At 36.7% G+C, this 26,920-nt stretch overlaps 2 protein-coding genes across 8 annotated transcripts in view; one reads left to right on the forward strand and one right to left on the reverse strand.

Moving 5' to 3' along the window:
- Nucleotides 1-321: 321 nt before the first annotated feature.
- On the reverse strand, nucleotides 322-26,667 carry Zbtb1 (zinc finger and BTB domain containing 1). 7 transcript variants are annotated; one of them, XM_026385089.2, is made up of 3 exons: nucleotides 25,931-26,169; nucleotides 9,498-11,413; nucleotides 322-2,031 (listed from the first exon to the last, which is right to left on the reverse strand). In XM_026385089.2, the coding sequence occupies exons 2-3, from the start codon at nucleotides 11,393-11,395 to the stop codon at nucleotides 1,995-1,997; spliced, it is 1,935 nt and encodes a 644-aa protein (XP_026240874.2). In that variant the 5' UTR covers nucleotides 11,396-11,413; nucleotides 25,931-26,169; the 3' UTR covers nucleotides 322-1,994. The 7 variants fall into 7 exon arrangements, with proteins under 7 accessions (XP_026240874.2, XP_077656465.1, XP_026240870.2 ...); XM_077800339.1 differs by having other exon boundaries at nucleotides 322-4,166; XM_026385085.2 differs by lacking the exons at nucleotides 322-2,031; nucleotides 25,931-26,169 and adding an exon at nucleotides 26,568-26,667 and having other exon boundaries at nucleotides 5,273-11,413.
- Zbtb25 (zinc finger and BTB domain containing 25) overlaps nucleotides 26,254-26,920 on the forward strand; it is a 59,378-nt gene continuing 58,711 nt past the window's right edge. The window contains exon 1 of the mRNA XM_026385095.2: nucleotides 26,254-26,382. The gene's annotated coding sequence lies outside the window, so the exon portion shown is untranslated. The remainder of the gene's footprint in view (nucleotides 26,383-26,920) is intronic.

Below are 26,920 nucleotides of genomic sequence, written 5' to 3' on the forward strand. Positions count from 1 at the left end.
CAGGATTTGTCAGAAGAGTTTTAGCTAATTCTCTTTGTGCTTTTTTAAAATTGTGCAGAAACACCATAATTAAATATATTGTTTATTCTGTTATTATAGTATTAGAGAATGAGAGGAATTGATAACTTTTCAGACTAATTATTATTTTTTAATGTACAGGGCACTGTACATTAAAAGATCCAGGTTGAAAAACATACAGTACAAATAAAAGTAATATACAGACAATTTAACTTCTGAACATAAAGGAGTAACTTTTATTAGGTAAAAGCATGTATTTAAAAATGTAACAAAAGTACTTTATGTAATCCAAAAGTTCCATTTTATACTAATATACAGAAAATAATCATATCATAGAAGGCATTTACACCATTTATAATGATTATAATTCATGACACTTGTAGTTAATACAGTCAGAATTTAAGCCATTTTTCTTTAGTAAATCTAATTCAATAAAAATTTAGTTGATCAAATTACTTGTTGTCATTTTCATATTGATCTGGCACCTTTAATTATTGGTAATATTCTTTTATCTTTTGTTTTCTGTTTATTTTTAGAAGCCTGCAGTTGTTTCTTTGTGTTCCTACGAGATGAATAGTAGTGTTTTTTAGACTCTAAAACTTCTCTAGACTTATTTATGTCTCTTGAAACATTTTCATGTTTGATCTCATTAATGGAGTTCTTTTCTCCCTTCTCCCATCTATTCCTACTATCCCATTATAATAAATTCTTTCTGATTTTCAGCTAGTCTAATTATTATAATAGATATTCAGTTATCTCCTAATTTGCAGCTAAGGTTTTTAAGTGACTTAATCCCTGCATATATACTCTTTTAAGTATATTTTTAAAGTTTGATCTCTGTGCAATTTCTTACTACAATATTTGAATAAGCATAAAAATAAGACAGCACTTCTAAAAATATATAACATCTTGGTATTGCACTAAAAACAATAAAGATCTGGTTACATAATTAACCAAAGGTAACAGTATAGTATATTCACAATAAGGAAATAATATGGCCATAAGTCATGTGGTTAAGAATGTGTATGTATGTGTATATTGCAATGCATTTGTATCCAGGTTAAAATCTCAAGTATTTCTGCATGAAAGTTTTTTTTTTTAAAAATGTTAAATGTTAATCATCATTTCACTCAATACTTTGTTGAATTTTATTTTGAATTTTGAAGTTGAAGAGCAGGGCACTGTACATTAATATTGAGAATATTTAACAGAAATTAATTCTACCTTATTAGATTATATTGCTAAATACAGAAGAAAACAGAGTGTCTGTTTTTTGTGAAAATCTACTACTATTGGGATTATACTACTCCGCTCTTCGAGTTAACAGACTTAAAGAGGAGCGTATATTAATAACCTTGTATGTGCCTGGTAAGCACAGAAAGGAAGGCAAGTGTTACTTACAGTGAGTAATAACTAGATTGTCTTGTTATAATATTGGCCTTAAATTTCCTTCTCTGTACTCCTGTCTTTTTACTTAACACTTAAACTACATATTTTTCAGTGAATTTTTAAAAACTGCCTAACTACATTTCTTAATATATAAGCTATGATTCTGGTTATTTTAAGTTTAGAATTGTATGTGTTCTTTAGAGATATGTGATTATCTCTTTGTTTTATATTTACAGTAGTCTACAAAGCCCTTTTATTTTAGAAGGGACCACTGAAGATAATTAGCATATAAAGTTTCATTTTAGTGCAGCTTTAACCACTGATGTCATAAGAATTTTACAGTAACTTTAGCATATTTTTCACAACTACTAGGAAAGTCACCATGAATCAATTTTGTTATAACAAAGTGATTCCAAAGTGATCTTTATTTTCTTGGATCTTTGCAACTGGAACTTTTGGGGCTGATGAAGTTTGTCAGGAAGACAGAAAAGATGGTGCCACTTCAGATCTGATATTCCTGGGTCTGCACTTAAAGATTATCTGTTGAAGATTGATTCTTCCCCATGTCCTCTCCAAATTCAGATCTGTCACTTCTCCAGAGGTTTAGAAGGCCCTATTTCACCACTGCCACACAGAAAAAGACAAAACTCAAGAAAAAAAACATTACAAGTTGACTGTCTACAAGATACAACATATTTTTAGGTCAGAATTTCTTAGCTTTTGGCACCAGGCCAGCACACTGTTAAAAAGAACAAAGAATAGGAATAAAAGAATAGTTTCTAGAATTTAAATTTACCCAATTACTTCTTGAATATAACTCATTGCATCTTTCAAATATTATTATTATTAATACAATTCTGCTATATTTATTTAGCAGAATTTTATTTTTGTCATGCATGTATGGTCTGAACTAAATGGTTGGGCACAAAAACGTAACATAAAAAAGGAGGTCAGACAAATAGAAGAGTAGGAAGGAAGAAGACACATTTTTCCTTCAAATAAAAAGTTTTACAATGTATTTTTTAATGACAAATTTCTGATTGAAACAAATTTAAAAATTCATGTTCCTTTTCCTCTCTTCAGCCATGAAGCTAACATTGCCTTCCTCAAATATTGTTATATATTCTGCAAATGAAAAGGAAGTACACACATACACAGAGAAAGAAGTTTTCCTTCAAATTCCTAGGCATATAACTGTCTTAACCAGCCCCAGTGATTCTGGGTAGAATTATATTTTTGCCTAGAATTATAATGCCTTGTATAATTGTAATTCCATAATTAAAAAATAAATTGTCCCTTAAAATGATTTTTTTCCATATCAGGGAACATAAACATTTGAAAGGTGATTTTCATTATCAGGGTGCTTAGAATTGTTTCATCAGAAATTGAGCTGAGCCTATTCAACTGCTATAAACTATTGGTTTTAAGTAGAATATAAACATTAACACGTTTGAAATAAAGGCTAGACCAGGCTTTATAGCCTGAATGCTTGTCTGTTCCTTTCTCAGGTAAGTAGAGTATTATTCAAATTTTCTCACATAAAATTATTATTATTCCTGGCTGAAATGAAATCATGTTTTTTAAAAATTTGTCATTCTTTGACTCAGAGCTATTGTTTGATTTCTTAGTACAATGATGATTAGTACATTATTCAATTCAGAGCCAAGTAATCTTTATATCACTTTTTTTTGGTCAGTTCATTGAGTAGGATATTAAGATATTATAATAGTTTCCTGCCCCCTAGTGATCTGTGTGGATTCTGATAGAACAATTTAGTCACTATTGAATGACCTCAATGATTTGGTTCTCCTAAATACATTAAAGGAATAGCTTAAGTAGGATTTAAACTTAATGCTGAATTCTACTAAGTGTATGTACATAAATATGTAAGCAATATTACATTGGTTCACAACTAGCTTGAATTTACAAGCTGTTATTTAGTTTATATTTACTAATTGTCAGTTACAGACACAAACATTCTAAACCCTTGTCTTTTTGCCTCTTGCCTTTCATATAAACTTATAAGTAGTTAACTTTCATCTGGTTTTTGAGACTACACCCATGTTACCAAATGATATGTCCTTGAATTTGACAGCAATGAAAAGCAGGCCACTTAAATGATTATATAGACATTCACAGAATCATCTGCAATTCAATCTTCTCACTTGAAAAAAATGTTTTAACAGATAAGTCATTCTAGTAGTAGCATGGAAACTATTGTATAGAAATCAGGTAGTAGATGCAGAAGTTAGAATCAGATTGGAGGGGTTGTTTCACTTAAATGTTTAAATTTGCTGCTAGGTTAGGGTGGTTATACAAGCTGTCATTTCCTGAGATTATTTTTCCTCTTTTATAAGACTATGTAAGTTCATCTAAAATCTATGCTTTCATAAGTTGAATTATACACTCTGGAATAACCAACTTTTGTTTCTTCTTTTTGGCTATGCTGGGGATTGAACTCAGGGCCTCAAGCATGCTAGGCAGGGGCTATACCTCTAAGCCATATCTGCAGCCCTCCAATTTTTGTTTTTAAGCAAACTTTGATTGCTTTATAAATCTTAGCAATCACAATACAGTAATGGGAGAGTTTTTTCATATTTTTATTGGTGCATTACAATTGTACATAATAGTGGGATTCATTGTTACATATTTGTATATGCACACAATATAATTTGGTAAATTTCATCCCTCAGTATCTCCCTTTTCAGGGGTGTTCTGTTTTTTGATCAAAGAAATGATGACTTTCTTATCCACATCATCTGTTAAGGCAAAAAGAGGAAACTGGTTATTCTGTCATTCTGCTTTTTCTTGGGAGCATTTGTTTTCAAATGAGTTCTTAACTCATCAGTGTCAAAACAAATAAAAGGAAATGGAGATTGATGGAAGAGATTAAAACAAAGGACAGCAATAGAGAAAATAAAGGGGGGGGGGAGTCACAGACATAGAAATGTAGAAGTTGAATTCAAAGTAATTTTTAATTGATTTCTACCACAGGCCCCCACAAATGGCTGACATACCACTAAATGTTTCAAGTTTTAATGAAAGAAAATCAAAACATATCAGCATTTAATATTTATTTCTAAAACATCATTCTGAATGACTCATTCAAATAAAAATTGTTTTCCATTCTCATATTTTCACATTACTCAGAATGTTCATTAGGTACCATTACTAGCCCCCTTACCAGGCATTGCAGATGAGATGAACAAGGAGCACAGCCTCACAGGACCTTTATCACATGAGCCTGAAAAGGCCCATCTTTGTACTTCTTGATAGGTGGAGCAAGTAGCTTAGTGGTTAAGTATAGTAATGTAGGCAAAGTTGGGTCTAGATTCAAACTCCAGGTCTAATATAGTTTCTATGTGATTTTAGGAAACATACTCAGCCCTTCTGGACCTGGGTCCCCTATCTAGAAAATTAGTATGATACTTACCTCAAAAGACTGTGAGGCTTAATTAAAATTATGTATGTAAAGCATTTGAGTATATAGCCCTAAATAAATAGATACTGGGATTATTGAGAACCCTATTATGAATGGATAATGGATTTCCAAATCTGTGATGTAGCTTCAAGTTCTAAACACCAAATATAACTTCACTTGCTTGAGTTTCCTACCATCCAACCTATCACCCTCAGACATTAAGGATATAGGGAGAATCTTACAAGGATATGTTTTCCCACAGCTTTTTGGTGCTCTACAATGCTAGAAGTTGTTGATGCTAGGATGCCTTCAGAGCACCAGCATTTTATCCCTGGGAAGCATTAGTTACAACGGAGAAGGGGATGGTGAGGAAAGTTGACTGATCAAAACAGATTAATGGAAAAAAAAATTTTCAATTTTAATTCATGATAAAACTCAGTTAAATTAGATATACCAAATTTCTTTATTCTTAACTATGTATGCACAGACATATCCAGGTTTTTTTCTGTTGGTACTTATTTAGCTTTTTGTTAATGACAAGTTTTATACTTAAATATTAACAACTGTTACACTGGTTCTTTGGCAGATTTTCCAGAGATGCATTAAGTAGGAAAAGTTTCGTAGTGATATAGAGGATTGAGTATTGTGTTAACAGTGAGAAGTTGCCAGCTATCACCAGCCTCTTCCCATTGATTAGAATATAAAAGTATCTCAAGTATTCAGGCATAGCCTTGATATGTTCATCACTCTTATTCAGTTAGGCAGCCTATAATTATTTTAATCTGATCAATTTATTTTAATCTCTGTTCATCTCTATAATTTTCAAATGTTTTATTTACTTCAATTTTTATATCCTATTCATATTTTTTGCTTTTAATTACAGTACAACATCTTTCTTGCCCATTATTTTTCCTTTTAATTAGTGTCAGCTCTAGCAAACACCATCCTTATTTTAATTCTTATTATTGTAACTAGCCCCTCTGGAAGATTTTTTTTCTAATTTAATTTTTGTCCATAGTCAAACTGTTAATTACTTTGTAGTAATTAAACATTTGCCAAATACCACTTACTCATATGGCTCGTTTCTCTGAATATTTTTACTTTAATAATATGGGAAATTAAGACAAACTTCTGAATCCTAATCTACTATGGCCTTGGCTATGTTTTATTAATCTCCGGGTGTGAGGGTCTTATTTACTAAAAAGTTATAGAACATCCAAACTGTAATTAGTGGCAACTTTGTTAAAAGCTGATTATTCCTCCAGGATTTCTTGCTTTTTAGAAAAAATAGGCCTGGGGATGTAGCTTAGTGTCAGAGCACTTGCCTACATGTCTTGCAAGGCACTGGGTTTGATCACTAGCACCACAAGATAAAAAATTTAGTCTGGGATTGCTCATTATACATAAAGAAATTCAAAAAACTAGCCAGGCACAGTGGTGCATGTCTGTTATCCCAGCTACTCAGGAGGCTGAGGCAGTAGGATGACAAGTTCAAAGTCTGCCTGGGCAACTTGGTGAGACCCTCCTTCAAAATAATTACAAAGGGCTGGGTATATAGCTCAGTGGTAAAGTGCCCCTGGGTTTAATCCCAGTATGGAAGAAAAAAAGGAATTCAAGAATTGTTAGTGGTAAGAACAAAAGGTCTTTTCAAACAAAATGGTGTCAGGATGAAACGGGAACAAGATCCTACTCCATCTATCTAGATTTTCCTTTTTTTAAAATTTGGAGCCTAAAGACGTGTGTTTTATGAACAGCAGACAACTTCCAGTCTTCATTCTCTTCACAGCACAGGAGAGCAAGAAGCAATAGCAAAGGAGTTAGAGCTCTTTAGTTCCATGCTAACAGAGGATGGAGGTAAAAGGAAGTTGAGTCTGGCTAAGGTGTTGGGCATTTTTCATTTCCCCTAATTTTGTTTTATTTTGATATGGGATTGAACCCAGGGGTGCTCTACTGAACTACATCCCCAGTGCTTTTTATTTATTTTGAGACAGGGTCTCATTAAGTTGCTAAACTACCGAGGTTGGCCTCAAATTGGCATCCTCTTGCCTCAGCTTCCCAAGTCACTAGGACTACAGGCATGTGTCACTGTGCAGAGCTTCCCTTAATTTTAAAAGCCACGGAGCCTTTGAACTGTTTGATAAGGAAAATTATACTTTCCACTTGGAGAAGCCTATACTACCCTGTAGCTAATTCCAAAACAAGTGTGTCCTGTGACATATGAAACAAGAAGAAAACATCATGAGGTGTGACTTTGTGAAACTATAAACATCTCAGTCATGTAAAATTAAGATAATGTTTATATATTTGGTTGCTAATTGTTGGCTGTTAGCACATGGCAAAATACAAAATCACACAACCCCTCCCCAATGGAATAAATAATCCTTTCTTCAAAGAGGTAGTATTTAGAAAAAAGCCCTCCCCACCCCCACCCCAATAGTGGGGAAAGCCATTTCAACAAAAATTTTGATGAGGGTAGAAAAAAGTGACCCTGAAGATCATGTTCACTAAGATATCATGTAGTTAGGAAATTTGGTTTATTTTATCTCTTTACACTACTTTCTGAGAGCTTTTGGTTATCAGGTTCCTAACAGTAATATATCCATGCATCTTATTTTCATTTCATTTTAAGTTGCATTTCCAATTTAAGTATTTGATAAACAACTAAATCTAAGACTAAGAGGAACTCATTTTTCCTGCATTCTCTGTTAACTGTGTGGCTTTAAAAAAATATTCTCAATTTCTTGTTTTATCTTCTTGTGCTTCTCTACTTCACATTAATTCTGCCCTGGCTCCTGTGCTATTCCTAACCTCAACAATTTGAACATATCCCTGTAAGTCTCTGTACTCACACTGCTCTAATACTTTCAACTAAATCTTTACTTGCCAATATATCTCTCAATTCTCTTGGCAACTTGTTCTTTTATGTAAACTGTACAAAAATTACTTATTTAAAAATCTGATGTGAACAAAAAGCAATGCCATTAAACTATTGCTCATAATCACAAAGTTATATTTTAAATATAGGAGAGTTAACTAAAATCCTTTTAATTATAAGAAGGGTATTATGTTACAAGTAATTCACATTAATAGGCATTCTATTCAGTAGATGTGTTTATTGGTGGGTCAGGTTTGCCAGTGTTTTAATTCACATGTAAATGATGTAGACCCTCGGTCAATAACAACTAACAAACTACTTTAATTGAAAATGATAAACTATTTCCATTTATATGCTGATTATTTTATAATCTTCAAATTTTGTATCCTTTACAGAAAATAATAATAAAGCATGGTGATAAACTGCAATTTGCCACGACACATTTTCTCCAAATCTTAGTATAAAACACAACACATTTTTTGTGCACTCTACTTTTATAGAACAACCAGATTTATAATTGATTTATTTTATTAGATTTATCAATATACATGGCAACTTTCTTGAATCTCAAAGTTCCAAAAGTATGTAATTTTAAATCATATTTTCCTTTAGATGTCATACTTCTAGAGCGCTATTAAAGTCTATTTATAAACAAAAATAATTGGTAAACTAACACACTTTAGAAAATCAAGAATATTTTAAATTAAAAATATTTTTAATGAATACAAGATGTCTTTTTAATTAACTATCATAGTTAAATTTAATATCATAAAACAAAATGGCTTATCCCCACAAGTTTCACAAGTGAGGGAAAGCCATTGGGATTTACACTTAATATAAGTTTTTAATGTGATTATTAAATGATAATATTTTATCAGTTATAGGAAATGTTCATTTATAGGAATTTCCTCAGGTCCATCAATCTTTTTAGGCCAAGTTTGAGCCCATGTCAACCTTAAAGGTTAGATTCAGTGCACCTAACTTGCCTAATAAGCTTGTCAATTTAAGAATATGAATTTCATTGATAATAAGGGAGAATAAACAGTAGCTAACCCACTGTTCAACTGGGAAAAGAAAAAAGAAAAAGAAAAAAAATGCTAACAGTGAAATAGGGCAGTTTGAAATAAATACTTTCTAAAATTTAAACAGGAATGGCCAATCATATTGGGTTTTAAATTTCACATGATAACCTTAAAAAAAAACCACATAAAAATAGTGAAGTCATCACCTTATTGATAAAAAAAAACTAAAGTTTAATAGTCATTGAAGGGGTAACAGCCACTTATCGTCTACATGTAAAAGTAATTTTAATCCAAGCTAAGAAAACTAGAAACAAAGAATGCTATTAGAAACAACAAAAAATGATAAAAACATTTTAACGCCTAAAATGTAGAAACTTAATATCCTAAACAAAAATATTAAAGATAAAAGGGACTTGAATTTTTTTTAAAACAATTCATCTTATAAAATCAATTTCTAAATAGCTCATATCCTTTTTGCTTTGGTGTTTTGTCTGCTATCAACTAGACATTAGTACAGTAGAAAATCACTTAGGTTCTTTTCAAATGCTTGGCATTATAATGTGATCTCATATCTTTCCTCAAATTAAATTTTGCTCCACATATTCCACATGTATACAGATGAACATCCATGTGCTGCTCCAATTGTTCATTATTTGGGAATATCTGAAAGCAGACCTGGCATATAGTCTCACCAGCAGATAAATGAGAAATCATATGCCGTACATGGTCATGTTTTCTGAAGTTTCCTTGATCACAAATGGAACAGACATACCTGGCCATGCCTTTGTGCATATCATTGTGCAGACGCAACTGACGTTCTCTTAAAAACTGCTTTCCACATGTCTGACAAACAAACTGTTTTTCCTTAGTATGAACAGTATAGTGTTCTCTTAAATGACACCGCTGATAAAATCCTTTTCCACACAGATTACAGAAATGCTTTCGCCTGTGATCTCTTTCATTTTCTTCCATGATGGCACTCTTAAACATATCTTGGTCTAGGCAGCTAGACATATGTTCAACCACTAGATTTTCAGTTTCAAAACGCTGGCCACAGTTAGGACATCGAAAAGGACAGGCAGAATGCTTAAATAACTGCTTTTTTTGGATACTGTTTAACTGGTAATGACTGTCCCTAAAATCATCCAACATTTCAACAAACATATCTCTTATTTCAGACTGCTCATCAGGATTTTCTTCCATGTCCATTTTCTCCTCAGTATTTCCTAACCCATTCATTGTCAGATCTTGGGGTTCTCCACATCTTTGGGCATGTTCCTGAAGTTGTCTACCCTTGACAAGTATTTGTCCACATTTACCACATGCACAGATATTTTCAATGTGTTTGGCTAGGTAATGAGATGACAGGTCCTCCTCAGTTATTGTGAGTCCACACAGCTCACAAGATGCATTTTCAGTATCCTCTCGAACCGGACTGCTGTTGTTAGGGGGTCTCATATTTTCTAAACCAACTCTTTCATCAGCATTTATTGACATCCGAGGTTTTAGAGTTTTCCTACCACTTTTTTTAATGCTGACATCTTCTTCAACATAGTATCTATAAAATGGCTCTTCGGGTTCATCTTCCAATTCATCGTTGTCAGTGGATTCGTTACAGTCTTTATCATTAACTTTAATAATGTTAAAATCTTTCAGCTCATCTGTAGGAATATCTTCTGGCTCCATCTTGATAATGATTCTTTTCCTCTCAGCAGCTCTGCTTTTTTCTTCAGTGGCTATTTCAGACTCCACTGTGCTACTTTTCCTGTTTCCAGTGGTTGAAGCTGAATCATCAGGAGCCTGGCTTGTGTCTCCTCTGTATTTGTCGGTCTGTGCAGAAAATGTTTTAGAAGAATCCTTTTCACCAAATTCAGCTTTGATGTTACTGTCTTTTTCATCTCTAATATCTACTATTCGGTGGTAAGATCTTGTGTTTTGGTATGAATGTCTGTTAGTACAGGTCAACACATGCTCATCTAATAATTTTTCACAACTAAAGCCAAATCCACAGCTGTCACAGGTAAAACTCCGTCCAAAGCGTCTCGATACACGTTCTTTTGGAGCAGATAATTTGGACACAGAACTTTTTTTACATACATCAAATAGTGGTTCAGGAAAATTACCTAATTGTAAAGATTCTTCATCAGGCTCTCTATTATGTGGTGTATTTACTGTTGAACTTGGCTCTGCACACCACCTATTGGCTTCATTTCCATTTCTAGCCACAGTGTCTTCATACATTCTTACTCCAAATATCATTTTGCTGTTCTGTTTGCTGGAAGCAGAAGATGAACATTTTGAACTAGAACAATCTGCATCCTGTATATCTTCTAAGCAGTCAGGAACATTATACAGCTGTAGGTAGTTCATTGCCACTTTAAACTGCTCAAAACTGGAGGGAGCTGTCATAATTTTCCCTAAATACATAAATTGCAAAATGAGATCAAAACACTCAGCACTAATTTTCATATTGCTGAGATTCAGTTGTGCAGTACTATGTTGATGGTTCATGAAAAACATTCTAAAATAGGAGCTGCAGGCAGCTAGAACGGCTTTGTGGGCTTGAAAGTAAATGTCATCAATTGCAATACAACAGTCACAGAGAAAACCCCATTCTCTTTGGTTGTTTAGCTGCTGAAGAACGTAGCTGCTGTGGCTGGGTTTTGCCATCTTCTATTAATTAGAGACCTATGTAAAACAAAAATATTAAGTCAGATGATATAAGAAAAGCATTAAAATAATTTTTACCATTATTTCAGACTTGTCTGACTGCTATTACATTCAAGGTATGAATAGATTTCCACCCTAATGTAGTAAAACCTGCTAATACATTATGAATAATTTTTTAAGTTTGAAAATGAAAACAGCCATTTATTCAGGTTTCCCATATTAAAAAAAGTCATCAAAAGCAAAAACCTTAATTTTGGTTTCAGGAAAAATGTATACATTAAATATGAAAGGAAAAATGACATTCTTTTTCCCTTTACTTTTAAAATGCACTGGCTTTCAAAAACTGTATTTATGAAGATAACAGAAAAAAGTGGGAAAATTTTCAAGATTTAGAATGGAGTACTTGAAGGAAATGAACAACAAAAGAAATAAAAGATTAATCTGAACATTAGTAACCAGATTATTATTAAAAATTTCTTAGATGATTGATATTAAGGAACTATTGCTCATTTCTAAGTGTGATAAGGGTTTTTTGATTGTTAAAAATGAGTGTATGTGCATATATGATTATATAACCAGTGTAACTTTACATAATGTACAATCAGAAGAATGAAAAGTTATACTCTCTTTATGTTTGACATATCAAATGCATTCTACTGTCATGTAAAACTAATTTAAAAAGATATGCTTTGCCATTATAGGACTTAGTATGATAAAAAAATATAACTCGCTGTTCTATTTTTTAAAAATTTAAAAGTATGCCTATATCTCAAGTATAATATAACTATTAAAAATCTTTATCTTTTATATATATATATATATATATACATATATATATGTATTGAAGTGTTTGTAGATGAAATGAGATATTCAAGATGAATGAAGTGGGTGAAGGGACTATATATGATACAAGATTGGCTATGTGGTGATAACTATTGAAGCTGAGAGAAAAGTAAAATTCTATTTTTGTATATTTTTGGTTTTGTTTTGGGTAGTAGGGATTGAACCAGGGGTGCTTTAACACTGACCTAAATCCCCAGGCCTAAATAAGATCCAATTTTAGCCTCAAATTTTAATCTGTATACATAAAGGTTCAGAATGTATCTGCTACTAAAAAAATTCCTACGCAATTTTACTGAACTTAAAAAGAACATTTAAACAAGCTGTTCAGAGAAATAAAATGTTCACTCTTCACTCCCCAAACTCTTTGATACCTGCTATAGTAATTAAGAGTATCTAAATTTACTTACTTTCTTCTTGCTTTTATCTGTTCCTCATAGATCAAATATGGATTACATTCCCTTTCCCCCTACAGGCCTAAATTACATCTTCCTTCCTATTTCCCTGCCTAAAGCCAGAGTTCTGTGGAACTCTGTGAGTGTGGATTACATATTTTCAGATTTGTTGTAAGCATACATGCATGGCATAATGAGTACTTCCTATGTGTCAAACACATAGTTTTGCTTTTGTAGTATGAAATGAAGGTGATGACATCTGCTGCCTTCTTAAAATGGCAACCGCTGTGCCTTCTGGAAACCAGATCAGGTGTATCAAGTAGGTACGATATTTCAAACCACTGTAACTTGAAAATCTGTACCAAACCTTGAGGACTCCTGTTTTCCATGGATCTAAATACAAAAGCAGTTTATGCCAAAGATGCTCATCAATGTGTTATTTATAATTTGGGTGCCTGATAAAAAGGGAATTTTTAGTGAATAGTCTACTCCCTAGATTCACTCTTAAAATTCACTGACTTTCGAAAATTGTATTTTTGAATGAAGACAACAGCAGTGAGAATGAAGTAAACAAAGTACAAAATTCTGTTACAATTAGAATTATATAAAACAAATCCAAACAGTACAGTCATATTCAAAAGGTTTAAAAAAAAAAAAAGTCTACAAAAATGTGGACCCAAGCTCATTTACGTAGGGCGAGATTTCTAGTGTACAGTCATTTTTGTAGGATTCGGAGAGACCCTGAATGAAAACAAAGTAGAAGGATTGAAAAAAATTGCTTTCTAGTAATAAGAGTTGTTCAAAAATTAAACAAACCTGTTTGGAGGATAATAAGCACCCAAATTAAAGAAGAAGCAAAATGTTATTGAGGATAGTACAGTGAAATGAGCACAAGCCTTGAATCAGTCAGACCTGGGTTCCAATCTAACTAAGAGTTTTAAACTTGCTTTCCTAGTTCACCCTTAGTTTCATGGTGGGGATAACACCTCAAATAACATTAAAATAAGCATTCACAGAGATGACGTATAAAATGTATAGTGCTTGGCAGGTAGTCAGTTAATGGAAGTAACAGTAACTACTGTCACAGCAGTGGTAATGCTTACTTAAGCATCAGGAAGTAAGTCTAAGTAGATAATCTTAAAGTTTCCTTCTAAATAATACAGTCCATTAGAAAGCTATAAATCTATAACAACTTTCAGGAATTAAATAGTCCACACTTGAAATAAAGACAAAGAGTTCCAAGAACTCTTATCTGTATGAAAAGCAGTTTTATGGCCATTAATTCAAATTAATACAACTACATGTAAGTCCAATTACATATGACATCTGAAGCTATAATCACTATTCAATCAAAGTAGTAAAAATACATTCTGTGTTAACATAAACAAAACACTGAAACAAATAATGGTACTTATAGTATTTAATGTACATTTATTCATTCAAAAATTTTACTGAATACCTTTGGTGGACCAGGCACTATTAAGTACTGAAATGAGCAATAGCATAAGCATTCCATAATCTCAAGGTTAGATCATTGAGAATTTTGAGTTTCTAAATTAGTGATTTCATTCAACATGAACTGAGTAAAGTTCCTACTCTATGGAAGAAGGCATCATGCTGTAGTTGAACACAAGGGCTCTGGGTTTAAATGGGTATGAATCCCTTGCCTACATCTGTCTACATTCTCTCTCATCATAGAGGTGGAAGCTGAACAAGGGCTGTCTAATTTTTGGTGCTAACCAATTACTAGGCTGACCTACAGTTTAAGCAATGGTATTAAGCAACTGTCCAAGTTCTGGGTAAAACTGATCTTAGGTAGAATAACTTCTAATAGCTGTAATTTACATTGTACCAGCAACTGTATTCTTGTTCTCTCTCATTCAGAAAAGCTTTAAGAAGGCTTAATACATTAAAAAAAAAAAAAAAAGTAGGTATGGAGGATGAGGGGATCTAATCCCTAAATCTCTTTTACATTACATTTTTTATAATGCATTCACTTTTTTTTGGGTGCTGGGAATTGAACTTAGGGGCTTCACACATGCTAGGTAAGCACTCTACCACTGAGCTACACATCCTTAGCCCAGTGCTTTTGCTTTTATTACAAAATCATTTCAGCTGAGTGCAGTGGTGCACAGCTATAATTTCAGTGACTCAGAAGACTGGGGGAGGAAGATCACAAGTTTGAAGCTGGCCTCAGCAACTCTGTGAGACCCTGTCTCAAAAATAAAAATGACTGGGGTTGTAGTTCAGTGGTAGAGTACCCCTGGATTCAATTATCAAAACAAATAAAAAAAAATCCACAAAAAACAATTTCACTCGAATTCCAAGTTTGAGCTCTTTTCAATATTCTGACCCTCTTTAATGATGCTATTAAAAAAAAAACTTAGTGAACTTTCTTATAGTAAAACCTATAGAAAGTTTCACATAAAAGTATTGCTTATATTTCAGTTGCTCCTGTTTTTATGACTGAAATCTGTGGTTGCTTTTGTTTGTGTTACTTAGCTGCATCACTGGAAAAACAAGTTTATCACAGCTAGAAGTCAAAGGCTGGGCTGACAGCAAAACATTCAAGTGTGATTCAAAGGACTTCATGTTTTTTGGATAAGGACTGCTCCCCTAAGGCTAGGATACCCAATGTGTGGTACGTACTTCAGCAAGAATTTAAAAATTAAAAAATTATGCTGGATTTTTAAGATTTTGATTTGAAAAGCTTATTAGCTCCAGCTCATCTCAAATTCAAAAACAGCTAACACATTAAACATATTAAGTAATTTAGATAGTCACAGACATGTAGAGCTTAAAAAGATCTACTCCAAGTCCAAATTCTTATTTTATAAAAGAAGGTTAACAATCTAGGGCCACTAAACCATATCTCTCAGGATATAGTTAGCTGTGGTGAAGTAAGTAGCAGAACTATAAAACAAGGACTCCAGTCTACCTAGGTGGTACTAAACACTTCTTTGGAACTATGAGGTGTGGCCCTCTGCAAAGAACACTAACAAAGACTGGGCGTGGGGCTTAGAGTTTATTGGCTATGTGCTACTGCACAAGTGACCACCCCCATTCTGAACACTATTTGTAATGTGATTTTACCTGCATGTGTCCACTTAGTCTTATTCAACAGATGTGTTCCCTTAGATATACTATGTAAGCTGTTTCAGTAAATTTCTTATTGACACTAAGATTTCAAAAACACTTACCCTCCATGGCTAAATCTCTTAAATTGGAAATAATAGTATTGCTGGATTACCTATTTTCAGATTTGTTTATAAGCACACATCACAGTCAGCACACTAAGTACTTACTATGTGCCAGGCACATAACCTTTCTTTTTGCAATGTGAAATGAGGGTGATGACATCTTTGGCCCCATCACTGGATAAATGAAAAGGGTCTACAAAAAAGCATGTAAAGCAAATAAAGTAACTTAAAGTAATTTTGAAGTGTCTCCTTCTGTAAGGCAAATAATAATTTCAAATTGTGACACAGACTTGCATTACCACTGAGAAACTTAAGGATGATTTGCACAGCCTCAGGAAAGTCTGGAGGAGAGCCTAGCACCAGACTCCCAATTCAACACCCCATCTCTGCACCTATTACAGTTACCTCCAGATCTCAAAGGGTTATTTAAGTACAGGTTGAACATACCTAATCCCCAAATTCCAAATGTTTCAAAATCTAACATTTTTAAAGTACTAACATGCCAATAAAAGTCATAAAAATATTCTACAATCCAGGAAAATTTTGTCTGAAAGCTGAAACAATTCTGGTTCCAAGCATTTCAGATATGGGATACACAACTTGTATATACTTTACTCTCCTTTTACCTATTTCTGTGTCTTATCAGATCGAATGTATGTGTATGGATTTAATTAAGGACTGTAGATTACTTTTTTTAAAAATATTTTTTAGTTGTAGATGGATACAATACCTTTATTTATCTTTATGAGGTGCTGAGGATTGAACCCAGGGCTCATACATGCTAGGTGAGTGCTCTACCACTGAGCCACAACCCCAGCCCAAGATTACCTTTTTTGAAAGCCTAAAATGTAATGAAAGGGTTCCCTCATGTTTTATAATTAGAGTATCAGAATGTATTGAACACCTACTGTGTTCCTAACACTGTATAAAGCATGGGGGTGCAGAAAGATGGTGTATAGCTGAGCTAATTATATATGAGGGATTAAATTTGAAACTAAAAAGCAATTTGAGAACAACTAAATGCTAACTAAATTATATTGACTAAAATACAGCAAGAGTTTAGAAGGAGAAAAGCATGAATTATACCAGAACAGTAGGCTTTAGGAAGGATGTAGGATTTGAGTGGAAACTTGACAAAGGGGTAAGTGGAGAAAAACAGAGAGCAAGGGAAAGACATTTCTGGTATTTGCATAGGTATGTATATAAATAGTTGGGGGGGACTATACAATAGTTTTAATGGAAAGGAAGGTAGATTTGCTTTATAAATGGAAGGTGAAGGATGTGAGGTGTGGTAAATGACAACTATAATACAATAATAATATGAATAGCTAATATTTGTTAAGCCTTACTATAATGTCAGGCTCTGCTCTAGGCAGATATTTGCGTGGGTGTGTATATCTCAACACATACTACATACACATACATAGGTTAAAAAAACTAGATTAAAAAAACAGAGGTTGCTATGGTTTGGATGTGATTTAAGTGTGTTCAAAAGTAGTGCACGTGCTGGAAGCCTTGTCAGACATGGTACCTTTTTTTTTTTTTTTTTTTGTGGTGGTGTTGGGGATTGAGCCTGGGGCCTTGTGCCTGCAAGGCAAGCACTCTACCAACTGAGCTATAGCCCCAGCCCTAAGATGTGGTACCTAGTGGGAGGACATAAGATCACTGGTAGCACCACCCTTGGAAAGGATTAAGACCAGGTAGCTCCTAAGAGGGAGTTTGTTATAAAGAAAGCAAATATGCCCCTTTATTTTATCCTTACCTTCCCTGCCCTTGTGAGGCCTCTATTATCAATCCTGAGTTATTGTAACGGGTTCCTTAATGTGCTCCTCAAATATATCCTTCACTCCCAACATAAGATCTAGCCAAGAGGTGACTTTACCAGAGCTGGTGCTATGCTCTTAGGATCTTTGGCATTCAAATTATGAGCTAAATAAACTTTTCTTTATAAGTAACCCAGTCTTAGTTATTTTATTATGGTAATGAAAAACTGACCAAGACAGAGGCATATAGTATCGCATGTATGCCATAAAGAGAGAACTTCTTTGGATTAGAGCACAAGCAATATAACTCTCCAGTCTAAGATCACAACCTTAGAGATTTTGCCACCTAAAAGAATATCGCATCAGCAAAAGTTTTTTTTCTTTGAATACCATTTTCCAGGGTATACAGTTCAATCTCTGAAACTGATTAAATTCTTTAGGTTTTCTCCTTGAAACTTCTGGGAATAACCAGTTGTAGAGGGTCCTAAAGATAAAAGGTTTTACTGTAAGCCATTTAAATGATTAGAAAAAATTATTAGAAAAATTATTAGAAAAACTTATTCACTATTTAGACCAAACATTCTGGCTGGTTATTAAATTCCAAATTCAGTACTCAGTACAGGAAGTTCTGAAATTATAATTGGGTTATGTTCCAAAACTTATTTTTAAGTTATTTGGAACCTAAAACACATATTCCCATAGAAACAATGCTATAAATGGTAGCTTGGTTTCATGTTCACACCCTCAAGTCTTTTAAAAACACAACTCAGCTGTACATTAATGCTAACAATGCTGAAGTATTACTTGTATCGTTAGCACTGACAGAGACCCAAGGAACAGTCTGGTACAGTAATGCCCACTATTCTGAACCCTCAAGGACAGGGCCGAAGCTTAACAGCCTGGGTGTTCCTGTGTCTAGCACACTCTTCTCACATAGTTGGCACTTAATATAGCTTGTTAAATGAAGAATTTTTTTTAAAAGCCCAGGAAGCACACCCTACTAGATTTGAATACCAGCTCTACAACTTATGTAGGTATGAGGAAACTTTTTTTATCTCTCTAGTTCTACTTTTCTCAACTATAAAATTGGCATAATTAATACTCATCAAAGAACTCTTATATAAACTAGAGATGACAAATGTTTTTGCCTTTTCAATCCAAGCATAATCCAATTTTTAAAAATTATTAATGTCATCATTGCACATTTTATAAAATTTTATGAAATGACAGGTTCAATCTACTATTCTCCAGGCCCACAAAGCAAACCAAGTGATATGCTCACAGCCATTTGTAGGTTTAGTGGTTGTCAGGATAACCCTGGTCTCTTCAGTCCTGGTCTAGAGTTCTTCGCTACTCTAACTGCAGCTCCACACACAGCACCACCTGACTATGTTCTCTACATCAATTACGTTTTGCTGAGGTGCAGGAGCTGGTGAAATTTGCAAAGTTTGTTTATACCTACACCTGCTTTTGGAGATGGTGGTTTGTTGGTTGGTTTGCTGGTATTTTTCTGTCCCCTTGTCAAGCCAACAGCTGTTACTTCTAAAAGGTATGCTGACCTCCTTCTGTTCACCATTTCAGTCTCTTATAGGCTGTGAAACAAGACAAAAACTCATTGAAACTCAATTAATAATAAATTAATTTTCTGTGAGAACCTAGGGAAGGGCTCTAGGAGTAAGATATAAGTTTTCACCTAACTGGGTATAGTAGTCCATGCCTGTAATCCCAGTGGCTCAGGAGGCTGAGGCAGGAGGATCACAAATTCAAAGTGAGCCTCACCAATTTAGAGAGGCCCTAAGCAACTTAGTGAGATCCTTTCTCAAAATTTAAAAATGGCTGGGGATGTGGCTCATTGGTTAAGCATCCCTAGGTTTAATCCCTAGCACCCCCCCACACACAAACATACAAATTTCAATTTCTGTACTTTGTTGATAGGCACTCAAATTGCCTTCTTCTGCTTCATGACAGGGATTAGGTAAGATTGCCAACCAAATAACTTATGAAATACCTTTGTAGTTCAACCGAATTACAGGTCTAAGAAATCAATTCAACCCAAAGGCAGAGGAAACAGTGGCTTCTAAAATATTCTCTTTCCTCCAGGAGTAAAGTATTTATTTAATCCAGGCAGTTTCTACACTTTCATCCTTCATCTTGAAGAGGCAGCATAACATATTTTGACCACCAGAGGGCACTGCATAAACAGTTGGCTTTTCTCCGCTAAAAGTGGTTTTACCAGGAAGTCCCTTTTTGCACATGGCATTTGTATTCACTCTTAGGGTTCATTTTGTAGGATTCCTACCCATTCCAAAGTACTCACTTTATGCACTCAGACTTTGTCTGAGGCCCACCTAAAATTGCTCCTCCCCCTGCATTCTGTTTCAGTTGCCACCACTGAGCACCCCAGGCTACTTACAAATTACCTGGAACTTCTGGCAATCAATTTGCCAAGTCTTGCCAATTTTCCCACTCAGTATTTCTCAAATATACCCTTTATTTTACCCTTACCTTCCCTGCCCTTGCGAGGCCTCTATTATCAATCCTGAGTTATTGTAATGGGTTCCTTAATGTGCTCCTCAAATACATCCTCCACTCTCAGATGATTCACAAAGAATAAAATTAGACCTTGCCATTCTCCTGCTATAGGTGCCCCCTCACATATCCCTAGGCCATATAACTCCTTGGCAAGGCATATAAGACCCTCTGTGCCCACCCATCTGTGGCTGCTTCCTAATTCAAACTTCAAAATTCAAGCAATAGAGTACTGCTTGTGGCCAGGCATCCTTAACATACAGGACTTCATGTCTTACCTCCAGTTTTACTGAGGCTGATTGATTCTGCTGTATGACCCTCCCACATATTAGAGGTTACTACCTCCTCCTAAAAGCATTTTATAACTTCCTCTCCCATTTTTAACTGTGTATTATCATCTTATTTTGCACTTTACATTTTAATAATTAGAATAGCAATATATATATAGTGGGCATTAAAGTACTGATTAACCAGATGGCCTGAGATCGGCCACTTATTAGGTGTGACCTTGAGTAGGCTGCTTACCCAATTTGTGCCTCTTTCTTCAACTGTGAAGGGATGGTAGCTTTTAGAGTTACCATAGGCATGTCAGTCACAAAGTGCTAAATAGGAACTGGCTACAATTACATATGTATTGGTATGCCTCAGTAGATTGTGAGCAACTTGAAGGCAAGGACTTTGGCTTATTCCTTTACGTGGAACACAACTATTCAGTGAATATACTGAATGAAGAACCAGTAAGGTAGATCTCAGCAATGATGGCAGGGATTACCAGTTTCCTTCTTTTAGGAAATCTTACACATTCAACACTTTTCAACTCTGTGGCCCCAGTGTTTTTTGTTTGTGCATAATTCTTTTTTTAAAAAACATTTATTTTTCAGTCATAGGTGGACACAATACATTTATTTTAGTTTTATGTGGTGCTGAGGATCAAACCCAGTGCCTCACACATGCTAGGCAAGCGCTCCACCTCTGAGCCACAATCCCAGCCACTTGTTTGTGCATAATTCTAACCACACGCCTAATTAAAATTCAACAAAATGAAGCTGAAAATAGTGGCACACCACTCTAATCCCAGCTACTTGGAGGCAGGAGGATACCAGTTCAAGGCCAGCCTCAGCAACTTAGTGAGACCTTCTCTCAAAATAAACAAGACCTAGAGGTCTAATTCTTGTTCTTTATGAATCATTTGAGAGTAAAGGATGACCCTGTCCCAAAAAATAAAGAGGGGTAGGGATTCAGCTCAGTGGTAGAGCACCCCAGAATTCAGTCCCCAGGATGGTGGGGCAAGAAATTCAATGAAATGAAACCAATAAAGATTAGCATAAAAGTTAAGAAGCTTAGGAGCTGGAGTAGCTAGAGTGCTAGAGCTCAGTGCTAGAGTGCTCACCTGGCATGTGTGAGGCCCAGGCTTCAATCCTCAACAATGCATATAAATAAATAAAAGATCCACTGACGACTAAAAACTATTTTAAAAAAAAGTTAAGAAGCTTAAACTTAACTCCATTTTAAGTCATAAATCTATTTAAGATTTTCCTTCATCCCACATCACCTAACACCATGAAAGCATTCCTACCTTCACACCATTGCTTAGAATCTTTTCCATGTCCAGCTCACATTCTCTGGGGAGTTCTTTCTGATCCCAGGAAGAGGCAGAGCACTCTCTTTTATGCTTCCCAAACTCTGTATACATACAACCATAGGGTGGCCAAAAATTTATCTTCTAAACTGGATGCTACATCTATCACTGCGCTTAAGGTAGGTATTATAATTATTTAGTTCCTCTGCTTTATTGTAGGGTTTAGAACACTGTCTTAGTCATTACTGTAACCTCTAAGCCTCCAATTGCCTGACATTTAGTTGATATTTGATGGTTTTTGGATGAATAATTGTTGAAGTAGGTTAAGTTTTATTTTGCTTACCAACTTTTTGCTTTGTCACATGGCTGACAATTTACAGATCATTTTTCATGCATTATACAACTAATTCTCACAACTACCTAAAATAGGGTTTTTATAAAAAATATTTTTTAGTTGTGGATGGACACATACCTCTATTTTACTTATTTATTTTTAAATAAATAATTAATTAATTTTTTGATAGTTGGACAGCATGCCTTTGTTTCTTTTTATGTTGTGGTGCTGAGGATTGAACCTAGTATCCCATACATGCTAGGCAAGAACTCTACCACTGAGCTACAGCCCCTACTTATTTATTTTTATGTGGTGCTGAGGATCAAACCCAGTGCCTCACACATGCCAGGCAAACGCTCTACCACTGAGTTACAACCCCAGCCCCCAAGATAGGTACTTTTATTACCCTCATTTTGTGAATGAAGAAACAAGTCCTGTGGTTGATTTACCCCAAACTGCTTGTCTTGTAAGTAAAAGTTCTAAGTTACAGTTTCTGTAAGCCAACCAACACTTTCTGGACATAACTATCAACCACACTGCTCTTTTGGAACATTCTAAGCTTCCCAGAATCTCCCTTTTTTTACAAATCTAAAAGTTCGCATCATTCTCATACTGCTCCATCTTACAGGCAGGCAGAATGCCCTGTCTTTTCCCTAACCAGATTCTTGCTCCCCACTATAGAATGTCCTCCCCAAACACTAGAATTTTAAAGTGGGGATAGACCTTCTTCAGTTATTTCTAAAAAAGAAAAAAAAATACATCTATCTTACATACACAACAGAAAATTTCGGCAACTATTTCTTTAATTTTCACATTTTATTTTAAAACAGTTATAAATTCAAAGACAAAGTAGTGTTTAAAAAACAAAACATGTTCCCAATACCCTCAAATAACTGATATGAACTATCTTGGGTCTTTGTTTTTAGAACAACTTCTTCATAGGTTATTCTTCAATACACCAGGCTAAGGAGTGATTCTGTACTTTGACTAATATCTCTTACAGTTAATGTACAACTATATATGCCAAAATGTAAGTTCATTACAAGTCTCTACCTTTAATATATGCCAAGATGCCAATTATTAGTAGCACTCAGGTTTGAGTCCCATCCACCCTTCCCCAATCGGTCCTTCTCATGCCATACCTGAAAACAGACTACTAACTTCTCCCTCTTTCTTCTCATTTCCTTTCCGTAATATTCAAAGTTCAATCTCTGGATACTGATCAGAAGGAACCTCCATCATCCACATCAGCACAGGGATACATTGGGAGTGGTCTTTATCCCAATTACACCCACTCATACCCAACTATAAATAAGGAAACTTTCTACATGTGAGGGGTTTGTCTTGTTTTAATGCATTTGGCTTGGATAAAACAATCCATCAGAGACTAGATAAAATTAAAAAAAAAAAAAGAGTGAGAACCCACCCACCAAGGTACACTTCAGGAGAACAAATCGAAGACAGCAACTCTGATAAGTCTAAACTCTCATGTTTGCTACTTGATCATAGAATTTAAAATCAGCTCAATTCAAAACACTCCCTTTTTCCCTACCTGGCAATTCTCACCAACTCAAGCAGTGAACAGAGAACATGAGCCCATGAGTCATGACAGGCCATCCCTAGGCAGGGTAAGGCACATGCAGCAGCACAGCTGTGATCAAATGTTGCCTTCTTTCCTTTTTAAAACAAGGAATTGACTGTTCCTGGTGATTATCTCTGAGGAGTGGGAGTCAGAATGACTTTCATTTTTGTATTTTATGTATTTCAGCATAGATCGAATGTTTACAAAGAGTATGTATTTTATAATTTTAAAAAAGTATTTCCATTTTGAGGAAAAAAATAGACATAACACTTGACTTAGTTCACATTAGAATATAAGAAAAATTACAAAGCAATCTATCATAAAAGGTACTGGCACAAGAAGAAAATATCAAGAGAAAACATAAAGTAAAAAGCTAAGGAAAAATTTCTGAATTTCTGTCCCAAATGGTTTCTTCCTCTTTGGGCCAGAAGGTCGACAGTGAAGACTTAATGTCTTTCCTGGCCAGAGAAGGACAGGCCTGAAAGCAGGCACTTCTCTTCTCCTGCACATTTAAAGTGAGAAATGGTGCTGCAAAGAACATGGAGACACTTTGAAAAAGGTCCACTATCTTCCCCATAGCCTGGCAAAAGAGGAGAATGAGGAAGCAGTACAAAAATAAGCAGTGTTAAAGTAAAATCAAAACACAAGGTCAATAGCAAATGGCTGTGACTGTGCTCATGCCCTGCTAAGGTCCTGGTTAAAACATGGTTTCTCTTCTCTGACAATGATGCACTAGCCTCCTCACCCCCTCAAAAAAAAAAAAAAAACAAAAAACAAAAAAACACCTAAAGAGTACGCCATCATGTTAGAGGTGGAAAGAAATAGACTGCGTGGCCTGAGTTACTGAATAGCAGGAAAATTTGGTCTTAATGAAGAAATCCTGCTATAAAAATCAGTGTGTTAACTGAAGGCTTCCTGTAGATTTTCTGTTTATTAACCTTTGGAGAAAAGCATTTCACCTCCACTATGCTTCAGTTTCTTCTGTGTAAGAGGAGGACGCCCCATCTGGCTCTCAAAGCCATTCAGTTTTACTGAGACTTAGATACTTAGCAAGTGATTCAAAATAAAAGATTTAATTCTGAGCAAATGATGGCTTGCCATCAGTCAGGCTTCATCTTCCTATATCTACAAATCTCCCGTTTCTCCAGATCATGTCCAATTTTACCAATAAGATTCCACAGAATCTAATTTCTTCGTTTCAAAGCAAATCATGAGTGCTTTGAAGTTGTCATATTGCAACCTTCAACAAATTTGCCTTAGAGTGCCCCTACCTTCACTCAAGAAATTGATTCTAAGTTGCCTCAAAAAGCCTCGGACCGCTCCTTTGGGTTCGAGTATCAATGGGAAAATTGTTCCCGTTCTAATACGGTATGAAAATACACTTTGGCCAACGCAGAATCTGCATGTACCTGAAACTGCATGTACGCTGAAACTCGACTTAGGAACATTATCACGACATACAAATGCCTTAAAGCACTGAAAACAACGACTTTTATCAACCTCTTCCAGACGCGCCCAACTAGGAAAACGTCTTGTCAACCGTTCAGATCATGTGGACGCGTTGCTTAGGTGGAAAGGGAGACAGAGCGGAGCGCAGCTCAGTCAGACCCATGCCTACACACTCCAGTGGCAACAACTCCGGATCTACAGCCAACAACACATTCACCGAAACTAACCGAACTTCTAGTAAGCGGCCACCACTGGAGGCAAAAGCACTTTCTTCCCAAGAAACAGATCTTTCCCACTGAAAATCCCCGATACCCAGACCTACCACTTTTTACTGAACAAAAAAGCGTGTGTGCTGGAAAGAGCGGGTGGGAAGGCGCGTAGGAGAATTTGCAAAGCTCTTATGCCTCCTCCCTCGGAGCGCGCCCAAGTCTGCGGCCTCGGGCTCCGGGACACTTCCCCTCCCACCCGCCGAGGAGCCGCAGCTGTAAGTTGAGAGAAGCGGGCCCTGGGCCCGTCAATCAACCGGGTCCTCCCGCCTCCCGTCTACACCTCCCCTCCCCCCTTAAAAAAATAAAATAAAGGCAGAGAAAGAAAGGGAAAAGATGATAACTATTTGGTAACTACTCTCCACCCGGGCTTCGCCTCCCACCCAGGGAGGCCGCATGCTCGGGACCTGGAGCGCCGACATAGAGCAGGCGGCCCAGCAGCCGCCGGTCTCCAGTTCCTCCCAGCGCCTCCGCCTTGCTCCGGCTTCCCGCACGGGTCGGCGCCCCTCTGGCCCCGCACTCCGCCAGGCCCGCGGCCCGCCACCCTCAGGCCCGGGCCAAAGTTGCGCAAATAGCCCCACAACTGGCAAATACTCACCCGCCGCAGCAGGAACCCGGGCTGCGGAGATTTTAGGGAGTTTAAGGCAAATCAGCCGCGGGAAAGGCGGGCGGAGGCGAAGGGGCCGCGAGCTGCAGTGGCGGCGGCGCGCTGAGCTCGGGCTGGGCTGCGCGGAGAGACTCTGGCTCTGCCAGGGACTGTGCTGCAACAAAGGACTTCCGCTGCCGCACAGCCGCGCCTGCCGCACCGCACTGAGCCGGCCCCGCTTACGCGGCGACTCCGGGTCTGCCCACCAGTTCGCTGCGGCGTCCGCCAGCCTTCCCCTCCCTCTCGCCCGCCCACCCACTCCGCCGCTGGCTGCTAGGGGCACCCGCGGTCGCCTGTTTGTTGCAACAAGTTTCTGCGTCGGGCTCCGAGGAGACTAGCACAACCCGCACCGCGGGGGCCGTCGTGGCGGCGGCTTGACCACCCCTCTCGCCCCTCTCCCAAGGGTAGGCTTGGGACCTCCTTCTGTTTGCACAGCTGGATGGGACTGGGTTCCTCCCGACTCCCCAAGGGCAGGATGATGCTTTAACCACTCGTCCCAGATGTTAGACCCCCGCCCAGCAGGGCCCAGCTGCGGGGCCCTCTCCCTCGCGGTATGCCCGGGGCGTTATGGGGGCGCCAGTACCCTCACCCCATCCTGTCCGCGGCTCATCCGCTCTGGGACGCCCATTCCTCGCGTTCCCCCCACCCTGCCTTCATTGGGCCTGTCCGCCTCTGGCCTTGAGTCACTTCCCTCGCCATGCTCCACCCCGTCCAGACCGCCTCGCCTCCCAGGCTCCCGCGGCTCGGCCTGGCTGGCCCCGCGCCCTCACCCGCCGAACACGCGGGCACATCTTCCCCGCCCCCACCCCAACCTCAGAACTGCGGGGGTGCCCGTGCTTTTGCACACCCTGGGGAAAGTCCCCAGGTCACGCGGTTGTATGTGGGGAGCCTGTGACGCTCAGGCTTAGCCCCACGCTTCCGCTAACAGAGTCAGGACTGGGG

Source organism: Urocitellus parryii, chromosome 6 (genome assembly GCF_045843805.1).
Source record: "Urocitellus parryii isolate mUroPar1 chromosome 6, mUroPar1.hap1, whole genome shotgun sequence".
Classification (NCBI taxonomy): Eukaryota; Metazoa; Chordata; class Mammalia; order Rodentia; family Sciuridae; genus Urocitellus; species Urocitellus parryii.